Raw genomic sequence first — 23840 nt, 5'->3', positions numbered from 1 at the left:
AGTTGAATATGAGCGGAAAAATTCGAAGGAGTTTCGGCAACCGATCGAGAAAGTCGCGTTTCGGTTTCGGAGTTGCTTCTTGGAATCTTTTATTTCACATACTAGTTGTTCTGGTAAAGTATAAACTTTCTTGATCATTATTTTAGTACTCTCTTATCCCTTTTTGTTCTTTTAAAGTTGGAATTTTAGTATGTGTATCCAGATTTATGCTACTGATCTCTCTTCTTTTCATTTTTCTCTTTTTCTTTTTTTGCAGCTTGTTGATGGTAGTGAATCTAGGAAGATGAGTGAAAAATATAAAATTACTTGCAGCTCCCAATCAATAATGATGAGATCAAAAAAGGGGTGAGTCAAAGAGACCCTTCCCAAATGATTTTCTTCACTTTGAAGGACATGAAAGTGGGGCAAAATATACCTATTTACTTTCCCAAGAAAGACCCTTCAAGTTCTCCTCACTTGTTGGCCAGATATGAAGCTTCTTCAATTCCATTCTCATTGAAAGAGCTCCCTAACCTTCTCAACTTCTTCTGTTTCTCTCAAGACTCTCCACAAGCCAAAGCCATGGAGAGCACTCTAAGCTTGTGTGAGATTGAGCCCATCAAAGGGGAGACCAAATTCTGTGCTACGTCCTTGGAATCCATGCTCGATTTCGTACGTGGCGCGTTCGGGTTGGAGGAGAGTTTCAGTGTTGTAACAACTACCTTCTTGACCAAGTCAAGTACAACTTTCCAAAACTACACTATATTTGATGTGCCTAAGGAGATATTGGCTCTCAAGATGGTGGCATGTCACACCATGCAGTGTACTATTGCCATTACCAGGAGAGTGAGAACAAAGTGTACAAAATCTCATTAGGGGGTGAAAATGGAGATAAAGTTGAAGCTGTTGCCGTTTGTCACATGGATACCTCGCATTGGAGCCGTGATCACGTGTCGTTCCGTGTGCTTAGGATCGAACCGGGGACTTTTCCCGTGTGTCACTTCTTCCCGGCCGATCATCTTGTTTGGGTTCCTACACCTAGTACCAAGTGACTTTTTTGAGTCACATAGTACTACTATGTGTGTATTGCCTAAGGACCAATGCAGTGTTAATGTATGTGAAAAGGATTATGAATGCTAAATTTATGTTCTGGAGTTTGTATTTAGCTTGGGAAGAAGCCAATGTTGATGTTTTATGAATTTCTGTATGCAAGAAAAACAAAGTCTCAATGAGGGCTTTTTTTTTTTTTTTTTTTTTTGGTGAAAATGAAATAGAACCAGAAAAGGCATTCTGATATTTATAAAGGTTCATAACAGAAAATTTGAATTCTCTGCCATTTAACTATACAATATTGGTAAATATTTGAACCCAGTGTGCTATATTAATATATAAAATAGTAGATAACAACATAAAGACCATGGGAGGGAACGTTTCCACATACAACCAGAATGAAAATAACATGAAGATGCAAGGGGAAAACACGTTACCAAAAAGTATTAAAAAAAAAGGGAGTGCATTGGTTACATAGGCCATATCATTAGTTGGGGTCAGAAGATCAAACTACAAATAGATCTCCAATAAGTGAAAGTAAAAAGAAGGACCAACGGATGCTTAATTATAAACCCCAGGAAAGCATAAAGCTTAGAAACTTATAAAGTAACTGTAAAAGAGGCCATAACTCCAATTTTAGAGGCTATAGACATTGAACAGTAAATAAACAAACTGACCTAGCCAATAAACTAAGGAACCAAGACATATTAGATATGCTACAAAAATATCTATATCACCAAGACATAAAAGAGATTTCAACCATAGATTTAAGCTACATTCAAAACCAAAAATAACAATCGCTTTTGGCAGCAACAAACCCTACAGATGCATTATGTCAGCCAAATCTCTATAGCCCCAATAACATATGTAGGTGGCAGATCATCTCAAAAAATTAAAAAATCAATTAAAAAAAACTTCAAGATAAATTATCACTTGGGACCAGTGCCATATCGCATTTTGTGATTAAAGTGAAAAAAAAAAGGAACTTTTGTTTACGCAGCTATAATAGATAAGTAAGGAAGCAAAAAAACGACAAAAGTTCAAGTTTCATTGATGAGGAATGGCTAAACATTAAAAAACTTACTGACTCGAAAGGTTTGAAATGGAGCGAAAATGTGGCAACTAGCGATCCCGCGTAAGATAGTAAAGTTGAGTGAACAAATAATTATAGATGACTTTATGAGCTACTGTAGAGAGTAGACTCGCTTTTTTCACTGTGATCCTCAAAACATTTGTATTAGCTTTAAAGTACATGAGAAGTGTTGCAACTTGGTCTTCCTTTGAATTTTAGAGTGCGCTTGGAACAATGTAATGTCATTATTCGAATCATAATTCGTGACTCGTTATAGTATTTTTTTCACAAAAAATACATGTGAACCGAGAATGATTCTGAATCATAATTTTAAATCAATGAACCAAACGTCTCCTTAGTCAGCTTATGAGCCGAGGGCTAACCTTCCCAGGTGCACGCGCAAAACAGTGTGAGCGGGTATGGCCTGGGCCTCTGTTTGCAACCAGTTACTGGGCCTGGTGGCTGGTGGCTGGTTAAAAGGTCAACAAAATATGCTATAAATTCAAGACAAAAAAGTGGGAGCACGACGGAAATAATGTATTTGGGAAAGATAATTAAAATTAATAGAAGATATTAAGAATTGTTTAGTAAATAGCAGAAAAGCTTAAATTAAATATTTTAATACACTGCATTATCGAAAGTGCCCATAAAAAATACTTAAAATTTAATAATATGTCACGCTCTCTTTCTATGGTTCCCTCTTTCTCTCTTATCTTATGCACCTCTCTTTATCCTTGTGCAGTGTGCATCTTTCTTTTCTCGCCCTCTCTATGTCTCTCTCTCTCTTCCCCTTCGCCATCTGCCATCTCTGAAATGCCGACGCCGTCACGAGCTTTGATTCCACCGTCACCGACTTCACAATTCTGGCACACTGTCTGTGGTTTTGAGGAGAGAAGGAAGAGGAAGAGGAAGAGGAAGAGGGAGGAGATAAAGGGGGTATTTCTAGTGAAGGGCATTTTTGTATTTTTAAAAATTATTTTCCAAAATTTGATATTTTTTCGTATGTTTTCTTCAACTAACATTTGCTTATTAAACTCTTAAAAAATTTATATTCTCAACTATTTGTTTGCAAAAAATTGTGCCATAAATACAATGACATATACAGGTTGTCGTGTGCTTCTTAATTTTCTCCAGGAGAATATAGAGCATTAATATGAGAAGAATAAGAAATGTGTCTCTTAACTCTTTTTTTTTTTTTTTTTCAATTTTACGTCCTATTTAAGAATATTACCCTTTTTTTAAGGATAAAATTTCATTCAACTAAAATGTTATACAAACACCAATACTAATGCAAATGATCCTGTGGTACACAATATAAAATACTCAATAAAACTGATTCTATCAGTAAATTCTGAAAAAGCATAAGGAAGACAACACAAGACGAGACCTAATACCGAAAAAATTCCACTTTATTAATCTGAATACACACATAGTAGTACTATGTGACTCAAAGGCAATACACACATAGTAGTACTATGTGACTCAAAGGTAAGTCACACCATGCAGTATACTATTGCCATTACCAGGAGAGTGAGAACAAAGTGTACAAAATCTCATTAGGGGGTGAAAATGGAGATAAAGTTGAAGCTGTTGCCTTTTGTCACATGGATACCTCACATTGGAGCCGTGATCACGTGTCGTTCCGTGTGCTTAGGATTGAACCGGGGACTTTTCCCGTGTGTCACTTCTTCCCGGCCGATCATCTTGTTTGGGTTCCTACACCTAGTACCAAGTGACTTTGTACAATCGATAAGGCTCTTTTTAGAACCAGCACAATCGATAAAAGCTTTCGATCCATCAAGAGCATGTAACATGTAGCTCTAAGGCCACCAAACATCTCCGCCTAGACTCATAGCTAGCGAAACTTCTAACATGTTAAGACCGAAATCTCGCGGATAAAAAACAAACGCAAACAATGGAAGAACCACCTTCATTATTACAAACAAATACTAAAACTACATGGTAGAAATATCATCGCCTTTATTAAACTAAAACATAAACAACTAAAACTGCAAGTACGATTGTCGTAAGCCTTCAATGATAGTATATAGCAGACAAGAGGACCATCAGAGTAGGAAGAACGCTTCGCGAGACAAGCGGCGAAGCCGATGAGATGCTTTCAAACAGCAGAACGTGAAACACATGTGCCACCACTGTGAACATCCGGAGCCAACACGACCACCTCCAAAAGAAGCCCACTACCGTTTGGAACAAAATCCCAAAAAAGTATGACCACTAGACGAGAAATACGCCAAAAAAGTCTCCAATATGTCCGAAATTCATCCTCTAAACTAAATTAGATCCATCCCAATAAAGCCATCTCACCAAAAACTACCACTTCCATCGAAAAGCCCACAACGATACGAGCCTTGTAACTAATTTTCAGGACCGAAGGTCCAACGACGCGCTCAGAGGCGGTCTCAAAACTCCTACCAACTCACTCTCTCTTTTTCTCTCTCTCATTTTTTTTTAGGGCGGGCCGAATATTACCCATTTTAAGTTAATGATGTTTACTATTGAGTGTTAAAAAATACTCATTATCAACACTATTAATTTTGCATATTTGTTCATTTTAATGAATGTTTAGAAACATATATTATGGTGGACTAGAGTATGCCTTACCCTAAGAAACTCCTTAATATATAAAAAGAAAAGTGTGGTAGAAGATCTTATGGCATTCGAGAAGGTTCATAAATGTCCGTGCTTTTTTCTATGCTATAGTGATAATTAAGGTAGTTTTTTTATCTTTTTTTTTTTAATCCATGGAGTTGTGATTGAAGTTGTGTTACCCTCACTGTTTTTTCTTTTTTTTTTTTGGCTGATTAAGAGATCAATCCTACATGAACATATGTCATACAAAAGTTCATCTTAATTTCAGATGCAATAAAAGTCATATGTACGGCACTAATGGACAGGCTCGCTGGTCATTTTCATCTTTGATTCAACTTCTTTGCGTTTGTCAATTACGTGCAACCTAACTCGTGGAAGAAAATCCAAATAGGAGAAACATATCCGATCATTTTACAACTTTGACTTTCCTTCTCTAACTTCACCGCCAAAAAGCCAAGTTTCCAATACTCGATTGCGAACATCACGTATTTAAACTAGGTCAATGATTGCAATGATAACCTAATTCTCTATCTCACAACATTGCTTGAAGTTTTTTATTAAAACATTGAAAAGCTCAAGTTTATACGTAAATATGTATATATATATATATATATATATAAGCGTCGCCTAATTAGTTTGTTGAAGAACGAAGCAAGAAGATGGGAAATTTCAGCTCCATTCATGCTAGTAAAGGGTACGTATCCGTGCAGTTCCGTCGACCATGCTCTAGCTAGGACATCAGTTTTTAACTCTTTTTTTCCCCTTTTCCCTTTGTTTAGAACTTTATCTTATTTTAGAAGTCAAATTATCCGTGTTTGAAAAATTGATTACATTTTAGATTTCGCCCTGGAAGGTCCAAGTGGAAGGGAAGAAAAAGTTATTCCAGAGACGGCAATTCCACAAGTACCGATCATCATCATGGCGGAATAAGGACCATAAAGGCGGATAATCTTTGTGAGCTATCGACCGAAAATTCAAATATTTGCATTTGCGTTATTACCTGGAACATGAATAATCTGAAGGTGAGGATGCTATGTTTTTTTTTTGCCTAGCTAGGAAATTATTGATCTCATAGTGGTCATATTCTCACTTATTGTTTTATTCTCTTGCCTTTCTTCAGGTCTCTTCAGAAGATTTGGCAGACCTTGTGGGGGACAATCGGCAGTTTGATCTTCTCGTTGTAGGTCTGCAAGAAGTGCCTCGCCGAAACGTTTCATATCTTCTCCAGGAAGCTCTCGTTGAGTCTTACACGTAAATTTCTCTTTCTTATTGATTTACATAGCCCTTTTTTTTAATCAGTACAATTAAAATAACATGAATATTGAGATAATTAATGAAGGCTGTTAGGAGAAGCCATCATGCAATCTCTGCAACTGTACGTTTTCGGGGCAAAGAAGTCAGATTTGTTCATCAAAGGTGAGCTATGCTGTAGTTTTCTAAAACAAATTGAGTTTCTCAGCTTAAGTACTATTTGTAATATGTTACATTGAACTTGGACAGAAGTGAAGGTGGATAAGCATTCGGTAGGGGGTTGTGGAGGAGTTATAAGGAGAAAGAAGGGAGCAGTCGCAATCCGCATCAAGTACAAAGGCATCCACATGATGTTCGTTTCTTGCCATCTCTCCGGTAAGTTAGCCCTTGCTCATCGGTCATGATCTATTTGTTTAGGTTTTCGTCTGTATTGAGCCTCTTAATTAAGGAAACATTTTTCTTTCTTTGTCCACTTAGATATACAGAAGGGACACGTTATTTCTAGAATAATTTAATATTCTTGTCTATTGATTTTTGAGTGAATTTATTATAACTAATATGTGTCGTTTCGGATTAAAATTTTGCTCTCTTTTGAAAAAAAAAAAAAAAAAAAATGACATATCTTCTCCCACAAATTATTGTTGTCTCGTGAGAAACGACTGACATACTTTTGGTCTTTTAAACTTATTTGTTGCTGGAAATAAAACATGTCGCTGTTTGTTTTTATGTAGATTGTTGTCGTTTATGTAAACAAACGATGTGTGGTTTATGGTAGTTCGTATTGGAAACCGAAGTGTCCTTTAAAAGTCTGAATGTGGGTATCGTTACTGCAAACGACACTATCGTTCTCCTGTCATAATTTTATGTCGTTTATAGAAAATGACGTGCATTTCTAAACGTTCTTTGTCGAGAAACGACATACCTTTTAAACTTATCTGTCGTTTACTTAGGCAACAGAAATGTGATCTATTAAAATATTTGCATCGTTCACGTATCTTAACGGCATTGGAAAAACCAGGCGGTGCATTTTTAAGAAGGCACTGGTCTGGATTGCATGTCGTTTTTTCATTTAAATTTTGCTTCCATTTAGAGACGTGTCGTAACTTATTTGACTTTGTTGTCGTTTATTCTAGAAAACCACATGTAGTTTACTATCATCAGTTTATGATTTAAAAGTTGGCGTTTTCAAGTTAATTCAATTTTCCCGAAAAAAAAAAAAAAAAAAAAAAAAAAACTAAAATCATGTTCTCGTCCAATTTAATAGCTAATGTCACGCATTTCATTCTTCAATAGCAATGACTCGTTAGGATAAAATGGTTTCGTTTCTGTAACATATTTCAGCTCATGCACACAAAGTGGAGGAGAGAAATTCGCAATGCAGGCACATATCACACTCGCTCTTCTCTAAAGACTGGAACCCTTATGCCAGACCCACCCAAATCACCGTGTGGTTGGGAGATCTCAATTACAGAGTTCAAGGGATCGCTAACCATCCTGCCAGAAATCTAATTCACAAAGGCCTTCACAAAGTAAAGCTATTATATATATATATATATATGTATGTATAACAAAATTATCTTATAAAAAAAATCCCCGTGAAATGAACAAAATTTAGTTTGCTTTTCATAGAGTAATGTTTTTGTAATTTTATTTTTCATATCCTCCACAGCTACTGACGTACAAGGATCAGCTCCTTCAAGAGGCTGAAAGAGGGAAGATTTTCGATGGATATTGTGATGGTACATTGACGTTCAAGCCAACATATAAGTATAACGTTGGAACCAGCAACTATGATACAAGTTATAAGGTACACAAATGCGTGGATCTGTGTGAATTGTGATGGTTAAAAATGTTTAAAATTAGTCTTCTTTTTTCATGTTTTTGGACGATACAGTTCTTAGAGTTCTTTAGCTAAAACATGTATCTTTTCATTTCACAGGTGAGAGTGCCATCGTGGACGGATCGTATTTTGTTCAAGATTCAAGACATCGATCACAGAGATGTAACTTTGCATTCTTATGAATCAATGGACGATATATACGGTTCTGATCACAAGCCTGTGAGAGCCCACCTTTGTTTAAAACAGTTCGGCAAACTCTCATAATTGCCACTATGTTATGTAACACGTTTGATCTTCAACAAACGTCAACATCCCTAATTTCCTAATTTGGAGCAAGCATCCAGAAGATATAATTGGATGCATATGTATTCTTCTGATTGCTAAATACAAATTATATTGTTAGAGCTCATTTTCTGAAATATTATTAGGACGTATATAGTGGTATATTATATATGTCACTATCATTACCAAGATAACAATACTAATTATCTATCAGTGGGCAGTGGCATTAGGGTGTTGTGCAACGCAATATAAAACGGTACACATGTCTCGTCGAAAATGGGAAAAACACAAAAAAGAAAAGGAGTAGTAAAAAAAAACATTTTTGATACATTATGTTGAAATTATATTAATATATTATATTTGTCCCACGTGGTGTGTATACATAATGTCAGTTGTTGACTTATAAATATGTCAAAAAGATGTAGTTTAAACTAAAATTATGGATAGAATTTACTGTCAAATAGTATAGGTTAACAAAAAGGATATTAAAGTTGTTAGAAGCCACATTATTAATAATACGCTTGTTCAGTATTTTACTTTAGTAATCTCAAATAAGATTCATCTAAGAGAAAAGAGATTTTTTCTGCAATATATTTTTTCTATTTTCTCTCTATTTGTTCAGATAAGCTGCTGCAATCATTATTTATCTGTGACAATCTTTGTAATAGGTTTTTTCTTATATTTTCTCTCTATTGTTCCGATAAGCTTCAATCATTTTTTGCCGGTGACAATAAGAGATTTTTCAATCATTAAGTTGCAGTATCACTAAGGCTTTGTTCATTTCACCGATTCGGATTTTCAATTTTAGATTTCTACAGTTAAAAATTCTTTAAAAATATCACATTTCAGCTCGAATTAAAAACTCAAATCTACTGACAAACGTGGCCTAAAGGTTTAAAACTTGCACCCTACTGTAGGGAAAACACAAATATACCCAAAAATAAATTGGGCAGAAAATAATATAATCTGTCATTGTTTTCAACAATGCTATTATTTATGCCATTAAAAAAAAAAAATTGATACCACTATTTTTTTTTCCATCTTTTCTCTCGCTTTCTCTATTTCTTCTCTCTCTCCCGTTATCTCTTCATCTCCCTCAACCTCTCTCTCACCTCTCACCTTCTCTATATCTCTGTTAATGTCGGCCGAACTCCATCACAAAGGCGGACCATGTCGATCTCAAGCTGTTGCCAACGAAGATCGTGAGTTGCAGCGCCAAATTCGCCGGAATGCATACAAAGCTGTCGAAACTCGAGCTCCTCACGCAAAGTTGTCGGATATGGACAACTCAATCTCGAGTCGTTGGATCTGCGTGAAGATTGCAAAGCCGCCACTGTTTTTTCGGCATGCTCTGTACGATTTCTGTCGCAGGCTTCTATCAGCAATCGAAAATTGTGAGTATGTTGTCGTCGGCGCTTGAGTGGAAACGCTCTGAAGCCTCCTCAATCATCTCTGTCATGAAACGGAGGACATAAAGGGTCTCGGCCATCAATCTCCCATGGAAATCGAGACGAGATCATCATCGAGATCTCGACCATCGCATCAGAGTGTCTCCGAGCTGTTTCTCTCCGTCACCGTCAGGAGGATAGAAAGAGAGATGCATTCGTAGAGTAAACTTACTTTTTTGTTTTTTGAAAATAACCTACCAGAATATCTAAAATAACCTAGCAGAATATTTTTTTAGTGCCATAAAATAATGATGAATTTAAAATTAATGGCAAATTTTTTATTTTTTATTTTTTATGGCATTCTTGATCATTTCCCCACAATAAACACCCTTATGGTTGTAACCTGTCACTTGTGAGCGAGTAAGGCTTAAGAATTTAATTTTTTCTTTTGATAAACAATGATAAAAATGCTCTTTTCATAAAACGTACTTAACGGTCATGCAGTGAGGTGTCTTTATTTAAAATAAAATAAAATAACAGGAGAATGTATTGGCGTAAAACATTATAGATTATGTCTATATAATTTAAGCAATAATATAAGGGGTTCTGTGCAAAAAACCAAAATTGTATATTTGATAAAAACAATTATTTTTAGGCCTCGTTGATTTTGCGGATTCGAGTTTTCAATTTGAGCTGAGATGTGACATTTTTTTAGAGTTTTTAACTGTAACAGAAAAAGTTAGAGGTGACATTTACTGATAGCTTTTAATTGTTAAAACTTAAAATTAAAAATTTAAATCGGTGGAATGAACGAGTTTTATTTTGAAAATCAATATGTATATTGTTGGAAATTAATATGTATGCATTGTGGATGAAATCAGTTTCATCAATTACTGAGAGTTATTTGTTGGAATTTTTTTGTGCATTATTCTTAAAAAATAAATAAATAAATAAACTTTTCTTACTATTCCGGGCACGCATGGATGCGCCACCAAGGGTGATGGCTAGCATGCGTTGAGTTTGGGGATATTGATTATAAAATTAATTTGTGTATTTGTTAGAAATTTATATGAATGTGGTCAGATAATTAATTTTCGTATTTATTTTGATGTGTTTTTATAGTCCATTATTGCAATAATAAATATTAGAACAACTAATTTAACAAATTCTAATTAGTTTTAAAAGGGAGTTTTGAGAAATAAAAAATTAAATTTTGTCATTATAGTGAAAATTTGTATCAACTTCTCAAAAAATTAATCTGAAAATAAGGGTAGAATCGTTATTCTAAAGAGAAAAAAATGTGTGATAATCATTTAAAAACAAGTGAGTTTCATTTTCAGGGAAAAAAAGAAGTAGTCGGATTTGTTTTTAATTTGTTAAAAGGAGGATATTTTTGTCATTATTTAAAATAAGATTAATTTCATAAAACCTCTTGAAGTATGTATCTTATTTTAAAATGTTCCCTGACTTTTTAAAACAGTTCAAAACACCCATTAATTTACAAAAAACTTTTCAAAATACCCCTTCTATCCAACTTCGTCTATAATCTTAACGGATTTACTGACGTGACAATTATTAAAATTTATTGAAACTATTAAATTCTAATTAAATACATAAAATGGTTAAATATTAAAAAAAATAGGGAATAAACAAAAATGTTTTTAAAAAATAAGAAAACGTTAAAAAAATAATTTTCTGGAAAGATTTGAAACCAAAAAAAAAAAAAAAAAAATGCCCCAACTTTCCCTTCCCATCAAAATTTCATCCTCTGCGCTCGTTGCAATTTTTTTCTTGAAATACACGATCTATGGAGCAACAAGGATGTTCGCTGTTTGTGTGAGAGAGGAGAGCAAGTTTGGGTTTTTACAGACAAGACCAAAGATTCATCATCTAAATGTGGCGATATATTGTGAGATACATAGATATATTTTGGGATATATAGATCGGACAATTGTGGTTGTTGTTGGTTTTTAATCGGAATGGTTGTTCGTGAGGGAGGCAGTGCGCTTCTGAGGTTGTTTGACTGGGTTCGCGGGGGAGTGCTGCGATTGTAAGGTGGCGACGGCGAGAGTGGTACTTTGAAATAATGTACATGAGGCATTTATGAAATTAATTCTTTTTTTAAGAACTAAAAAATAGGTTAAAATGAAAAAGTAAAGTTTCATTTTGGGTGCAATTTTTATGGAGTAGAAAAATGTGAAAAAGAAAGGAAAAAAAAAGTGTGAAGAATCTCTAAAAGAACTCTTAAAAATAAAAAAGAATAACGAAGATGACCGTTGGATAAAGATTCCAAACTCACTTAGTGGCAGGACAAAAAAGATCCAAAACTTTTGCTATGAAGAAAGGTAAAAAGGAAGATCAATAAAGATAGCAAAATATATATTTTTTTATTTAAGTGACAAAAATAATTTGAAAAAACATAAATATAAGGTGGAGTTGTTGATAGATGTAGCCCTGTAATTAACGTGGGGTATTGTTATTTGCGTCATTATCATAAATCTCAAACTCTTGTGACTCGCAGTTATACAACAATATGGATATAAGCGTCATCTTAATTCTTACCAGTTATTAGTCATGAATCAAATTCGTCCTTCATTTAAAATAGACTCTTGTGAAGTGAAGCTGTCAAAGGTGGTTCCTTACCCGCTTATATCACATTGACATATGGCAAGAGTCAGCAAACGAGAATATTCACCTTTTTTTTTTTTTTTTTCCTTCGCTACCATGGTTTGGGTGATTATATAAATAAATAAATAAATTAGCATGTTTTTAAGTGCTTTTCCCTCCAACATTCGACGTGCTTAGAGCACTTTCAATATAATACCAAATTAATGTGTTACTATCGAATTTTTTATGTTAGAATAGAAATCACTCGCGAAGTCATTTTAAACCAAAATGGTTTATGTTAAATTTAAAAGATAAATAAATGTATGTGTGTACTGTGTAGTGTCAATGTCAACAAAACAAAGATGGCTTTACTAACTTTCCTTTTTTTTTTTTTTAACCATTAGAGTGCCAATTATGGTTGGGGGACGTCTATTATTCCCCCTTGTCTACTCTTTAGACATTTTTTTCATAACATTTACCCAAATAAAAAATTACTTTAAAAGATAAAAAATTTTAAAACATTCTCTTTACACACCTCACATTATTAATTTAATAAACATACTTTGAAAATTAATAAATATATTTTCTCTCGCATTTTTCTTTTCCGAAGACTAATCAAATATTGCAAGTTTGATTCTTATATAGTAACATTACCACAAACTTCGAAGGCATCCACATTTTTTTTTCTCACTTTTTAAATTTTAAATTTTAACATGTTGCATTGTGACCTAAATTATATGAGAATGTTGGTTGTTGATCCCTCTAAGACTCGTTTGTTTTCCATCATGTAGTTGTGATGCGTGCTTACACTTTAATGTTCATCATCAAACCTTTTGTTCAAATTCGCATCGCATTGTGTACCACTTTTGATAACATAAGAAGATGTTTTCCTCAACCTATATTTCATCTCAAACAAACATAGTCATAATACCGCACGAACAATGGGATTTTCCCCTTCACACTTAGAAAGCACGTAATCAAGAAAGACGAACAATGTGTATATATATTGGTATAAGATACGTAACAAGAAATGTGGGGAAAATTTTGAAAACATAAACGGTTATTAAATAAAAAGGGTCACTGGCTGATTAGTGGATGAAAAAAGAGGGAGAAAAATAATACAATTTAGTTATAGGTATATTTTGAATAACAAGAGGGGTGTAAAAGGTAATAAATGAAATTTAAAATTCAATTGGTGAGTGGTTTTATAAAAAAGTGTGGAAAAAATAAAGGGCGTGTCTATGGTAGGGTGACCTCTTTTTTCTCTACCGGTGGGGTGTGATTTAAAGGCTCGAATTCAATCTCAACGAGGGTCTGTGTGGTCTTTTTCTCATTTAATTATAACCTAAAAACAATAAAAATAATTATAAAATCAACACTTTCTTTTACTAAAATATAATTTATCACTCCATATTTTAAGGGATTATCTTCATAAATGCCCCCTGAACTATGTATCTTGTTTTAAAGTGCCTTCTAATTTATCAAAACAGTTCAAAACACTCCCCGATCTATACAAAATAGATCAAATTGTCCTTTCTGTCTACTTCCATCTATACTACTAACGGAATTGCTGACGTGGCTCATCATTAAGTATTAATTAAAGGTATTAAATTCTAATTAAACCTAAAAAATGATTAAGTATTAAAAAATAATAGAAAATAAATAAATGACGAACCTCAACCTCAGCCCTCCAAAACCCTAACCTCTAATCCCCAAATCTTTAAACTGTTGGAGCTCAATCGGCGATCCTAAAACCTCTCAAGTCTGACCAAATCAACGATGTACAAGAGGGCTTCTCCACCCCAACTCCTCAACCAAATAATGACAATGGCGATCTCTCATTAGTTGCCTCTGCTGCAACCCTCGTCTCTCTGTCGCTTTTGCCCATTGCAGACCCCAGCTCGAGGAAGATGAACGGTGGCGAGAATGCAGATGCTCAAGTCTATAGGTTAGGGGGACCAAAATCAAAAAACTCAAGTCTGAGAAAGTGTGGATGCTCGGGTTTGAGAAATCCTCATCGGGTCCTTGAAACCCAAGACTCCGTCATTACATTCTCACCCACCCCTCAAGCTCTGCGCCGCGCCAACCCTCTCCAGAAGCCATCACGAGCCAACTAACCTCATCGCAAACAAACGGCAGCTAGCCAGCCCTCAATGTCGTAGACACGTCGTGTTAAATCTGATAATGATATCTAGAAGGTGATTTTGTAACAAGTTTGGCGAGAGAGAAGAGGAAAATAAGAGACAAAAAGGAAGATAAGAGACAAAGAGAGAGAGAGGTTTTTTATTTGAAATAATTTTTTATATTGTTATTTTTAATATTTAATTATTTCAACTAATTATAATAGAATTAGATGGAAATAGTATTTTGAACTATTTTTTATAAATTAAGAAGTGTTTTGAACCGTTTTAAAAAATTAAAGGTATTTTAAATCGATGTACACAATTCGGGGTAATTATAAAAATAATCCAAAAATAAAATATTGCTCAGTCATGGGACGCAAGTTGGCCAACGAAAGTACACAACGCGTTCCACAAATATAAATATAAAAATAATAATAAAATATCAATCCGTAAGCAGAAAGAGAAAGTAGTTTTGAAGACTTCTATTTATATATTTATTTATTATTTGTATTAGATATTGTTAATGATGAATATTATTGTCGTTGTTGTCTTTTGTTCTTATTTTCGTTTGCCCTTTTACGCTTTCCTCAAGGGCATTGCTGGGTGTCTTGTCGTTGAAGAAGTTTCAAGGTTCCCCCACCCAGAAATATATGCTTTCCCAACTTCAGGAATATAATTGATTTTCCCCATCTGGGTTTTAATGGAACTCGTCAATCCCTTTTAAGTTAAGACTTGAGACAAAAAACCTTTTGAAAACTCCTACATTTTTCTCCAAATTTGACTTTCAAATGGCGTACAATTGAGAAACTCTTCTTATTCTCCTATTATTTTGCTTTGCTTTTATACAACTTCTCTCTCTTTCTCTCTCTGTCTCTCTTCTTTTTTATTTAGGATTTATTCTGTGCACGTGAATGATCGAAATTATTTCCTTTTCCCATTTTCCTCTGCGATTGTTCCTTTGCCCTGCCAGATACTGCTCTGAATCGAAAGAAACAATAAAAGGGTATCCTTGTTTTTCTTTTCATATCTGTCCTCCTTCAATAGATTATTCATTTACCTCAGAATAAAGAGGCTCCGAACAAGAATATATAATTGTATATATTTTTTTCTGATGAAACTGTAAAACAAATGTTGCTTTTGAGAGAGTTGGGATCATATCTGATCTGGGTCTGCTCTACTTTCACGGTTCCTTTGGTTTGTTGATTGGTTAGAGGTGAGTCATTCCTCCACTATTTGATTCTCTTACCTTTTTTCTCCCTTTCTTTTCTCCTTTAAGCTTAGATTAAATGTTAAACGTCATCAATTTAATGATCATAGTTTAGGAGAAGAAAGAATCTCTCTCTATTATATGTATACATAACCACACAAATATAAAAGAGTTTGATGCTCAATTTCCATTTTCTAGCCGGGACATTCCTGTGAAGCAATAATGCCTTGTGGGGTTTTATTTTTTATTTTTATGTTATATATTTCCTGATAAATTAATGAAATGGTTATGCTAATGAAATTGTTTGACTTGAAATTCTTTTCTCACGTTTTTCTGTATCGTGTAATAGTGTTTGGAAATTAGATTTTGAAACAAGAAATTGCTCGCAAACAGTCTGTGTTTCTTGTTCCTCATGAATTAATGTCACTTGGTTATAGATAATTATTTCTTTCCCAGCTTTTTTCAGCACAAGTTTCTGATTTAAGTTAATCTTATCATTTCTCTGCAGTTAGAGATTTAATTGGCCATGAGCAGATAACATTGCGCATTATGGGTTGGCTTAGCAAAATTTTTAAAGGCTCTAGCCAAAAAATTTCTGAAGGTCATGGTGGCCATTACCATGATAGATATGGAGAGGATCCAACTTCTTATACTCCTTCCCATTCAGGGGTATTTATGCCTATCTTATCTTGCCACTTGCAATGCTCTCTTATGAACTTTAGTTCTTCAATCTCGTATAATTAAAGGTTTCATGTTTTTTATTACTTTCATCGAGGATAAAACATGCATCAATTTGTATGTTACAACTAAGTTTGCTCTCATAGTTAACATTTTCACGGGTGAGCGGAAAACTTAAAGAGATACAAGCTCTCTACAAGTAATGATTTTGTCATAGAAAGAATGCAAAATTCTTTGGTCTTTATGCAAAAAAATTGTTCCTTGACAGATCTTTTTAGATTTAGTTTATTTATTTTTTTGTCAGCTCTCTTATATGCTTAACCTCCTTAACCAATTTCAGTTTGGAACTTGAATGTAGGAAATGTGGTCAGGAAATGAGAATGAGGATATTGACCGAGCAATTGCACTGTCTCTCTTAGAAGAAAACCAAAAAGGAAAAAGGTTAATTGGTGAGTACTGAGTGATTTAGCTAGTGCATGCTCTTCAGTTCACGTTATGTAATGCCGTATGCTCAAACCATTACATTGCTGGTGCATGCTCAAACCAGTATCTTGTGATCTTTTACTCGTTAGTATATCACTTTTTTCAGTCTGAATAAGAATTCAAAATCTCTTAAAAAAATGTGTTCCAATATTTTTTAATTTCAAGAAAATGGTATTATCTGTCAATTAAATAGATGCATTGATGCAATGGCATTGAGCCATTAACTTTCAACGAAGCAATAGAGATTCTCAGTTTTTTCTTTGAAGATTTTTTTTATTATCCCTTTAGTCTTACGATAAAAATGGCTAAAAGTTTGAACCAAAATTTCCAATATTGCCTAGATAATGAGTCTCAACTGGAAGAAGATGAGCAACTTGCTCGAGCTATACAAGAAAGTCTTATTGTGGAGTCTCCTCCCACATATGGAAATGGATATGGAAATGGAAATGGATATGGAAATGGATATGGTTATGGAAATGGACATGGGAATGGGAATGGGAATGGTAACCACAATATATATCAACCTATCCCAATGTACTACCCAATGGGGTACAGGTATATGATTCTTTAATGGACCACCGAATCACAAGTTAAATATAGCTTTTCAGCTATTATACTTCCCGAACACGTCTGAACAAGAAAACTCTTTTCTTTTTGGTAGGATATGTGCTGGTTGCCAAGCCGAGATTGGTTATGGACGCTATTTGAACTGCTTGAATGCGTATTGGCATCCAGAATGTTTTCGCTGCCATGCTTGCAACCTTCCAATTTCTGATTATGAGGTAGTTGCCAAACATTCTAGTAGGCGAATAACACAAATTGTTTACTCTATGTTGTTTTACTATATAGTATCCGAGACCTTGAATACTCTTGTATTGCTTACACATATTTTCCTCCCCATTGCAGTTTTCAACATCTGGAAACTACCCCTATCATAAGTCTTGTTATAAGGAGAACTATCATCCAAAATGTGATGTTTGTAAACACTTTGTAAGTATTTTCATACACAAACTTATGTAAATAGCTATCTATATATGTTTATGTGAAATCATAATTCATAGCTAGTACATTTGGTAGATTCAAAAACGCCTTTTTTAAGAACATGAGTTTTTGAGTTTAATGTCATCGTCATGTTGCTACAACTAAAGACATTGATTCGATCTAATCTCTTTAAATGTATCACTCATTGTCAGTTGGTGTTGCTTCTTTTGTAATATATATCTTTTGACAGATTCCAACAAACCATGCTGGTCTTATTGAATATAGGGCACATCCATTTTGGATCCAGAAATACTGCCCTTCTCATGAACATGATGGTACTCCTCGGTGCTGCAGCTGTGAAAGAATGGAGGTCAGTCGTTTTTCATGCAACTACAAGGAGAATGACATTATTATCGCAAGTTGCTAATACCATGATGCATATTTCATTTTATGCAGCCACGAGACACGCGATATGTCACCCTTAATGATGGTCGAAAGCTCTGCCTAGAATGCCTTGACTCTGCAATCATGGATACCAGTCAATGCCAACCTCTCTATCTTGATATACAAGAATTTTATGAAGGTTTAAATATGAAGCTGGAGCAGCAAGTTCCATTACTCTTGGTTGAAAGACAAGCACTAAATGAAGCAAGAGAGGGAGAAAGAAATGTAATTGAACATCTTTCCATGCTTATGTCAGAATGTCAATAGGAATTCTTATGCCCAATAGTTTCTCTATGGTCCAGATGTGGCTTCCATTTCTGTCCATAAGTCATAGTACATAGTTTGTTCGTTAAGCATTTTTTCTTCTCAAGTTTGTAGCTAAATCCCATTCTTTCTCTGTCATGTCAGGGCCATTATCACATGCCTGAGACCAGAGGTCTCTGCCTTTCCGAGGAACAAACTATTAGCACTGTAAGAGTTCTTGAAATTATTTTGTTAATTTTGTCAAGAAGAATTTCTAATTACTCCGCAAGTGATGTTTCATTAACCTCAAAATCATCAGATATCAAGGCGGCCAAAGTTTGGAGCAGGAAACCGAGCCACGGAGATGCTAACAGAACCATACAAACTCACACGTCGCTGCGAGGTGACTGCGATTCTAATATTGTATGGGCTCCCAAGGTATTCTTCTGTTTTTTGCGCTCTTTGCATTTGAAATTTCGTACAAAAAGGGGATCCTATGCAATGCTGAAATTAACGTAGGCATAAACTAGTAGGAAAAAATTTCGTCAAAAAAAAGTACTAGGAAAAATTCAGGAAATTTAGCATTATGATACTGCGTAAGTGAAATACATGTTTTTTTGGCTATATGCAGATTGCTGACAGGGTCAATCCTAGCTCATGAGATGATGCATGCATGGCTACGGCTCAAAGGTGGTATTCTTTTCAGTTAATATAGTCTTCTCTTCTTTCTTTTCAATATAACTTCAAATTCAAAGAATGAGAAGCATATGCCTATTTTCACTTGAACTGATTCTATTGTTAAACCATCTAAAAACGCTTATGTTTTCCTGAAGGTTATCGAACTCTGAGTCAGGATGTTGAAGAAGGAATCTGTCAAGTTGTGGCTCATATGTGGTTGGACGCAGAGCTCATGTCTGGATCAGGCAGCAATGTAGCGTCGACCTCATCATCATCCTCATCATCATCCTCGCTGTCATCATCGTATTCTTCAACTGCATCGAAAAAGGGAACGAGATCTCAGTTTGAGAGGAAGCTTGGGGAGTTCTTTAAGCATCAGATAGAGTCAGACATTTCACCAGTGTATGGAGATGGATTTAGAGCCGGTCAACAGGCAGTGCACAAATATGGTCTTCGCAGGACCCTCGACCATATTCGAATGACGGGGACCTTTCCTTATTGATATACCCGATTCTTTTCTTTTTCTTTCTTTATTTTTTCCTTCCTTTTAGCAGAATTAAAGCTTGCTCTTTTGATTTTTTTTTTTTTTTTTTCAACTGATTCGATTGACAGTGCACAGAATATTCATTCAGTATAAAGCAGGTTTTAGTGGTGCTGGTTCTATGGTTTTTCGTTGTAATGCCATTATTGATTTTCCCACAGCATGTATGTATAGCTCCCAGCAAAGGAAAAAAGCAAGAAACAAAACAAAGAAAAATATGCGGAGAACGCAGAGAAACAAAACAGAGAAAGATAAATCTGTGGGCAACACAACACAAAATTCCAATTTTATTGATTAAGCCGAAATATCTAATTTTCCAAAACGACAAAGAAATTGTACAGACACCAAAAAAAAAAGAAATATTTGAATATCAAGAAAGAATTTGTATATGCAAGCAGAGAATCATCAATTTGAAGTCATCATATGGAGGAATTCATGGAAATCAAGGACACCATTTCCATCAAGATCAAAGACCCTAATCATGGAAATACACTCTTGATATGATTTGGCATCTCCAAGCCGATTAAGCATCCTTTGCAGCCCTTTCGGGGTTATGCATCCACAGCCTTTATCAGCCTCAAACATCTGAAAAGCCCGTTTCAAATCATCGTTTGCCTCGCCTTGGTCTCGCTCCATTAGCCTCACAAAATCTTTAAACGCCAAGAAGTTATCGCCATTGCCATCGAACTCAGTCACCGCAATCTGAGCCTCCTCGGAGGACATGGAGTCTCCTATGGAGGCAAAGTAAGTGCAAAGCTCCTCGCTCGAAATCTTCCCGTCTCCGTTGGCATCAAAGTGACGAAATACTTTTTGGTAGTCTTCTTGTATAGAGCGGATTTTGGTTGCAGTAGAGGGAACTTGGGGTTTGGATTTTGAACCAAAGTGAGGGAGGACTAGTTTGAAGTTGCTGGGTGCGAACCATTTGTGGCTGTGGGGTTTGGAATTAGAAACTATAGCAGCAGCCATGGAAGTGTGATCAGGTGTTTTTGTGTTGTGTAATGCTATTATGCATGGGAATATTGAGTTGTGTGTTGATGGGATTATATATACGATATACACACACACACACACACACATATATATATATATGTATGTATGTAATATATAGGATAAGGTTGAGGCCATGCAAATTGCAAAGTATCCGTTTGAGGATAATGGGGGGGAAATGAAATGAATCTTGTTTTGGAGAAACTGCGGCGAAAGTGGTGAGCGGGTGCAGTTTCCGTGGGCGAGATAAGTGTTGGGTCGCTACTTCATAGAAAGCGGACGAGATACATGAGACTAGAGACATTTGTCTTCTACTCGTAACGTTTTAACTTCGAGCGTGACACAAGCGTGTGGCTCTAAAATGTCTCGTTGATGGGGCTGAAGCTGCCAAAAAGAACTTGCCAGTTGCCAGTGCCACAGCAACGACAACTTGGGGCCCTCAGGGCCCAAATTCAAGCTCCTTTTGAAAAATGATTTTTTTTTTTTTTTTTGCTTGATTTTGAAAAATGATTTTGTTATGAATAATCACACCGCGTAAAGAGTTGGGTGATAAGACTTCTGAGTTTGGACAAATCTGAACAAGTCAATTTTGTTTCCATCTTCAACTTGTTGATGGATTTCACTTCTTTTAAATGAAGTTAAGACGCAAAGACGGATTTCTTATTAACAAATTCACATAATTAAGCATCCTTTAATTGGTCTTTTAATCCCCCGAATATGCCCCGGCATTGGTTTTTTTTTTTTTTTTTTTTATTAAATAAATATGAATATAGCGTCAATCATCACCTGGAAGCTAAGCAGCCTTTAAGTCTCAGTCATTAACCTAAATATAAAAATGAGGTAGGTCTCCGGTTCAAGGCCTTAACCAAACGATGGAGAAAGTGAGAGAATAATAATGATTCATGTGCTGCCTAAAGATAATACGATTATCTTTCAACTTCCATAACGGACAAAAAATAAATAAATAAATAAATAATGTATATATATTCACATTAATTGCTTGAATAATGAACCATAAAACTTATATTACACAGCCGAGAAGGGAAAAAAAAAAATTACACGTCCTACAAATCAATCTTCTGTAAATGATCTGCCTGAATTTTTGACAAAGTTGAAACCACCTCAGCCATGCTTGGCCTACTCTCCGGTTCTCTCTTCAAACAAGCAACACTTAACTTAGCCAGCCTCAACGCAAACTCTCTATATCTATTATCTTCTTTAAGACTAGGATCAATAAACACGCCAAGATCAGCTTCTGGACAATCTCCTTCCATGATCTCCACAACCGCTTTCGAAAGCAGCACCTCTCTCCCATTTTGTACGGCAACAGCATTTTTCCGAGTCATCAGCTCCAACACCACCACCCCGAACGCAAACACATCAATCTTTGGAGTGGTGATCCCGGTGGCTAAGTACGCAGGATCCACATAGCCTCTTGTCCCGACAACATGACTCGCTGTTGTCCTTTGCGAATGATCGGTACTGGTACTAGTAGTGGTTGTCGTTTCAAGATCCATTGCTGGTCCTGCGAGCCCAAAATTTGCAATCTTTGCCCTCATATTACCGTCAAGAAGAATATTGCTGCTCTTGATGTTTTTATGGACATAACCTGGTTTAGTGAAGCTGTGAAGATAGTTAAGTCCATGGGCAATATCCAAAGCAATCTGAATCCTCATAGCCCAACTCCAGTTCTTTTCCGAGCTACAGTTTTCGCATAGCCATTCTCTTAGTGATCCGTTTTCCATGTACTCAAAGACTTGATAGAAACGGTCATTGTATTTGCACACACCTTCAAGTTTGATCAAGTTGAAATGGTTAAGCTTCTTCAGAATGTTCACTTCCTTAAACACATCTTTCCTCGTTCTCTTCACGGCCAGAGTTGTGTCCTTCCCAAACACGCCGTAAAAGACAGAACCCTTGATTTGCCTCTCGGAACTGAAGCTCTCCGTGGCCTTCTTGATCTCCTCTATTTCATACACATGTATACCTTTCTCAAAGCTCGCGATTTCCGCACGGAGATCCTCCGGTGATAACCGTCTCGTTCCCATGCGAGGTAACAATAACCCTTTTGGTCTCTTCTTGTAAACCAGGAAAAAAACAGATAAAGCAACGACCAGAACTAGAAGAGAACAACCCGCCGTGATTGCGATAACCACGTAAAGTTTTCGCGTTGATTTCTGCTTCCTTGGATCAGAACCAACTAGCGGAGGAAAAGTTGGTGCTTTAGTATCATCATCACTATTTTGGATTATAGTTAAGGAAGTACTTGAAGGTTCAGTTGGAAGAGGAATGAGAATTGGCGTGGAGGTGAAAATGGTTGGATTAGGATCATCCTCCGAAAACCCATTTGCGTAAAGTATGCTTTTTTCAGTTACATTGAATCTTTCACCAATATCTGAAACGGATTCTCCACTATTAAGTGGGTACGTTAACAAATACTTTGTGCCATTTCGGAATTGGTTCCTAGTAGGACAAGCACATCTAAGAGGAACTTTCAGTTCCATGCCAGCAATCAAATCCAGTTCACCTTCTTTGTTGTCACGCATAAGAGAATTGCATGTGGACAAACCTTGTAATATGTCGTTTGCTAAGACGTAATATGTTTCAGAGTCACCGATGATTATTGAGGTGTTTTTTTGGTAGTATTGACCGGCACAAGAACAGTCCACCGGAATTATCACCTCCTTGTTTGTTGGGAAGAGTTGAGATTCCGTGACGTTGTTGACTCTAGCGAGCTCTTTGGGGCTTGAAGATGTGAGGTTAGAAATGGTTTTGACGGAGTTATAAGGTGGTTTGGATTTGAAGATGAGGAAGGCTTGGCAAAATCGCTTCTCGCCATTGCAGGCGTAGAGATAAGGTTGAGAATTATTCCCTGTTTGGTTGTTACTATCGCAGTCTTGTGATGATATACCTGTGTAATCTTGTTGGCTGTGGACGTTCATAGCTAGACAAGTCATGAGTATGTAGAAGGTTAAGAGAATTTGGGCCATGGTGATCAAGGTTTTGTTCTTTTGAACAATGGTTGATTGGATGATCATGAGAAAAGTTGAGGATTGAGTAATAATGATATATGGAACGGAGCAACCAATCTATGGTAGCAATGTAAGCGCGTTTACGAATATAAAATTTAATGATAATAAAGTTTTTGTTTTATTGACTTGATTTGGGAACAATACAATATCGGTTCTTGACTTGATCAAAACTTAATTATGTTTAAATAATTAGTAATAGTGTCATTGGTATGGAAGAACAGAACATTTTGAAAGTCTAGCTAAATAAGTTGCACAAGTTTTGCTGGCTCGTAATTCATGTTTGTGTGTACTAAGACAAAATTTCATAAAATCAATTCAAGCTTTAGACCTGCAATGTGTGCATAAATAGAAGAGGAAAATGAGT

The 23840-nt window shown here is 35.6% G+C and overlaps 5 protein-coding genes across 6 annotated transcripts; 3 read left to right on the top strand and 2 right to left on the bottom strand.

The window, feature by feature from the left end:
* Positions 1-8: 8 nt before the first annotated feature.
* On the top strand, positions 9-3837 carry LOC21404094 (BURP domain-containing protein BNM2A). Its single transcript, XM_024171978.1, has 3 exons — positions 9-113; positions 313-807; positions 3601-3837. The coding sequence occupies exons 1-3, from the start codon at positions 9-11 to the stop codon at positions 3835-3837; spliced, it is 837 nt and encodes a 278-aa protein (XP_024027746.1).
* Positions 3838-5361: 1524 nt separating this feature from the next.
* LOC21404092 (type IV inositol polyphosphate 5-phosphatase 11) lies at positions 5362-8204 on the top strand. Its single transcript, XM_010107750.2, has 8 exons — positions 5362-5405; positions 5550-5733; positions 5832-5962; positions 6051-6127; positions 6212-6337; positions 7304-7491; positions 7632-7769; positions 7902-8204. The coding sequence occupies exons 1-8, from the start codon at positions 5371-5373 to the stop codon at positions 8064-8066; spliced, it is 1044 nt and encodes a 347-aa protein (XP_010106052.1). The 5' UTR covers positions 5362-5370; the 3' UTR covers positions 8067-8204.
* A 6542-nt stretch (positions 8205-14746) lies between these two features.
* On the top strand, positions 14747-19577 carry LOC21404090 (protein DA1). Of its 2 annotated transcripts, none has more exons than XM_024171980.1 (12): positions 14747-15415; positions 15918-16078; positions 16446-16536; positions 16912-17125; positions 17232-17352; positions 17477-17560; positions 17802-17921; positions 18008-18220; positions 18404-18466; positions 18558-18676; positions 18870-18928; positions 19072-19577. In XM_024171980.1, exons 2-12 carry the CDS (start codon positions 15959-15961, stop codon positions 19416-19418), a joined length of 1551 nt encoding a protein of 516 aa, XP_024027748.1. In that variant the 5' UTR covers positions 14747-15415; positions 15918-15958; the 3' UTR covers positions 19419-19577. The 2 variants fall into 2 exon arrangements, with proteins under 2 accessions (XP_024027748.1, XP_024027747.1); XM_024171979.1 differs by lacking the exon at positions 14747-15415 and adding an exon at positions 15617-15638.
* On the bottom strand, positions 19492-20569 carry LOC21404089 (probable calcium-binding protein CML41). The gene has a single exon (XM_010107747.2). The coding sequence runs from the start codon at positions 20532-20534 to the stop codon at positions 19863-19865; it is 672 nt and encodes a 223-aa protein (XP_010106049.2). The 5' UTR covers positions 20535-20569; the 3' UTR covers positions 19492-19862.
* Positions 20570-21483: 914 nt separating this feature from the next.
* LOC21404088 (lysM domain receptor-like kinase 4) lies at positions 21484-23549 on the bottom strand. Its single transcript, XM_010107746.2, has one exon. It carries the CDS (start codon positions 23480-23482, stop codon positions 21509-21511), a length of 1974 nt encoding a protein of 657 aa, XP_010106048.2. The 5' UTR covers positions 23483-23549; the 3' UTR covers positions 21484-21508.
* Positions 23550-23840: the final 291 nt, after the last annotated feature.

This window comes from Morus notabilis, unplaced genomic scaffold, assembly GCF_000414095.1.
Source record: "Morus notabilis unplaced genomic scaffold, ASM41409v2 Scaffold630, whole genome shotgun sequence".
In the NCBI taxonomy this organism is placed as follows: Eukaryota; Viridiplantae; Streptophyta; class Magnoliopsida; order Rosales; family Moraceae; genus Morus; species Morus notabilis.
The sequence above is the reverse complement of the archived record's forward strand: the minus strand, read 5'-3'. Positions and strand labels throughout refer to the sequence as shown.

Coding starts and splice junctions, on each gene's coding strand:
- LOC21404094 (XM_024171978.1), top strand. CDS start 9: ATGAGCGGAAAAATTCGAAGGAGTTTCGGCAACCGATCGAGAAAGTCG. Junction 114..312: donor TTCACATACTAGTTGTTCTG/GTAAAGTATAAA, acceptor AATTACTTGCAG/CTCCCAATCAATAATGATGA. Junction 808..3,600: donor GTCACACCATGCAGTGTACT/ATTGCCATTACC, acceptor GGTAAGTCACAC/CATGCAGTATACTATTGCCA.
- LOC21404092 (XM_010107750.2), top strand. CDS start 5,371: ATGGGAAATTTCAGCTCCATTCATGCTAGTAAAGG. Junction 6,128..6,211: donor GTCAGATTTGTTCATCAAAG/GTGAGCTATGCT, acceptor GAACTTGGACAG/AAGTGAAGGTGGATAAGCAT. Junction 6,338..7,303: donor CGTTTCTTGCCATCTCTCCG/GTAAGTTAGCCC, acceptor AACATATTTCAG/CTCATGCACACAAAGTGGAG.
- LOC21404090 (XM_024171979.1), top strand. Junction 17,561..17,801: donor GTGATGTTTGTAAACACTTT/GTAAGTATTTTC, acceptor ATCTTTTGACAG/ATTCCAACAAACCATGCTGG. Junction 18,467..18,557: donor AGGAACAAACTATTAGCACT/GTAAGAGTTCTT, acceptor CAAAATCATCAG/ATATCAAGGCGGCCAAAGTT.
- LOC21404089 (XM_010107747.2), bottom strand. CDS start 20,534: ATGTGTGTGTGTGTGTGTGTGTATATCGTATATATAATCCCATCAACA.
- LOC21404088 (XM_010107746.2), bottom strand. CDS start 23,482: ATGATCATCCAATCAACCATTGTTCAAAAGAACAAAACCTTGATCACC.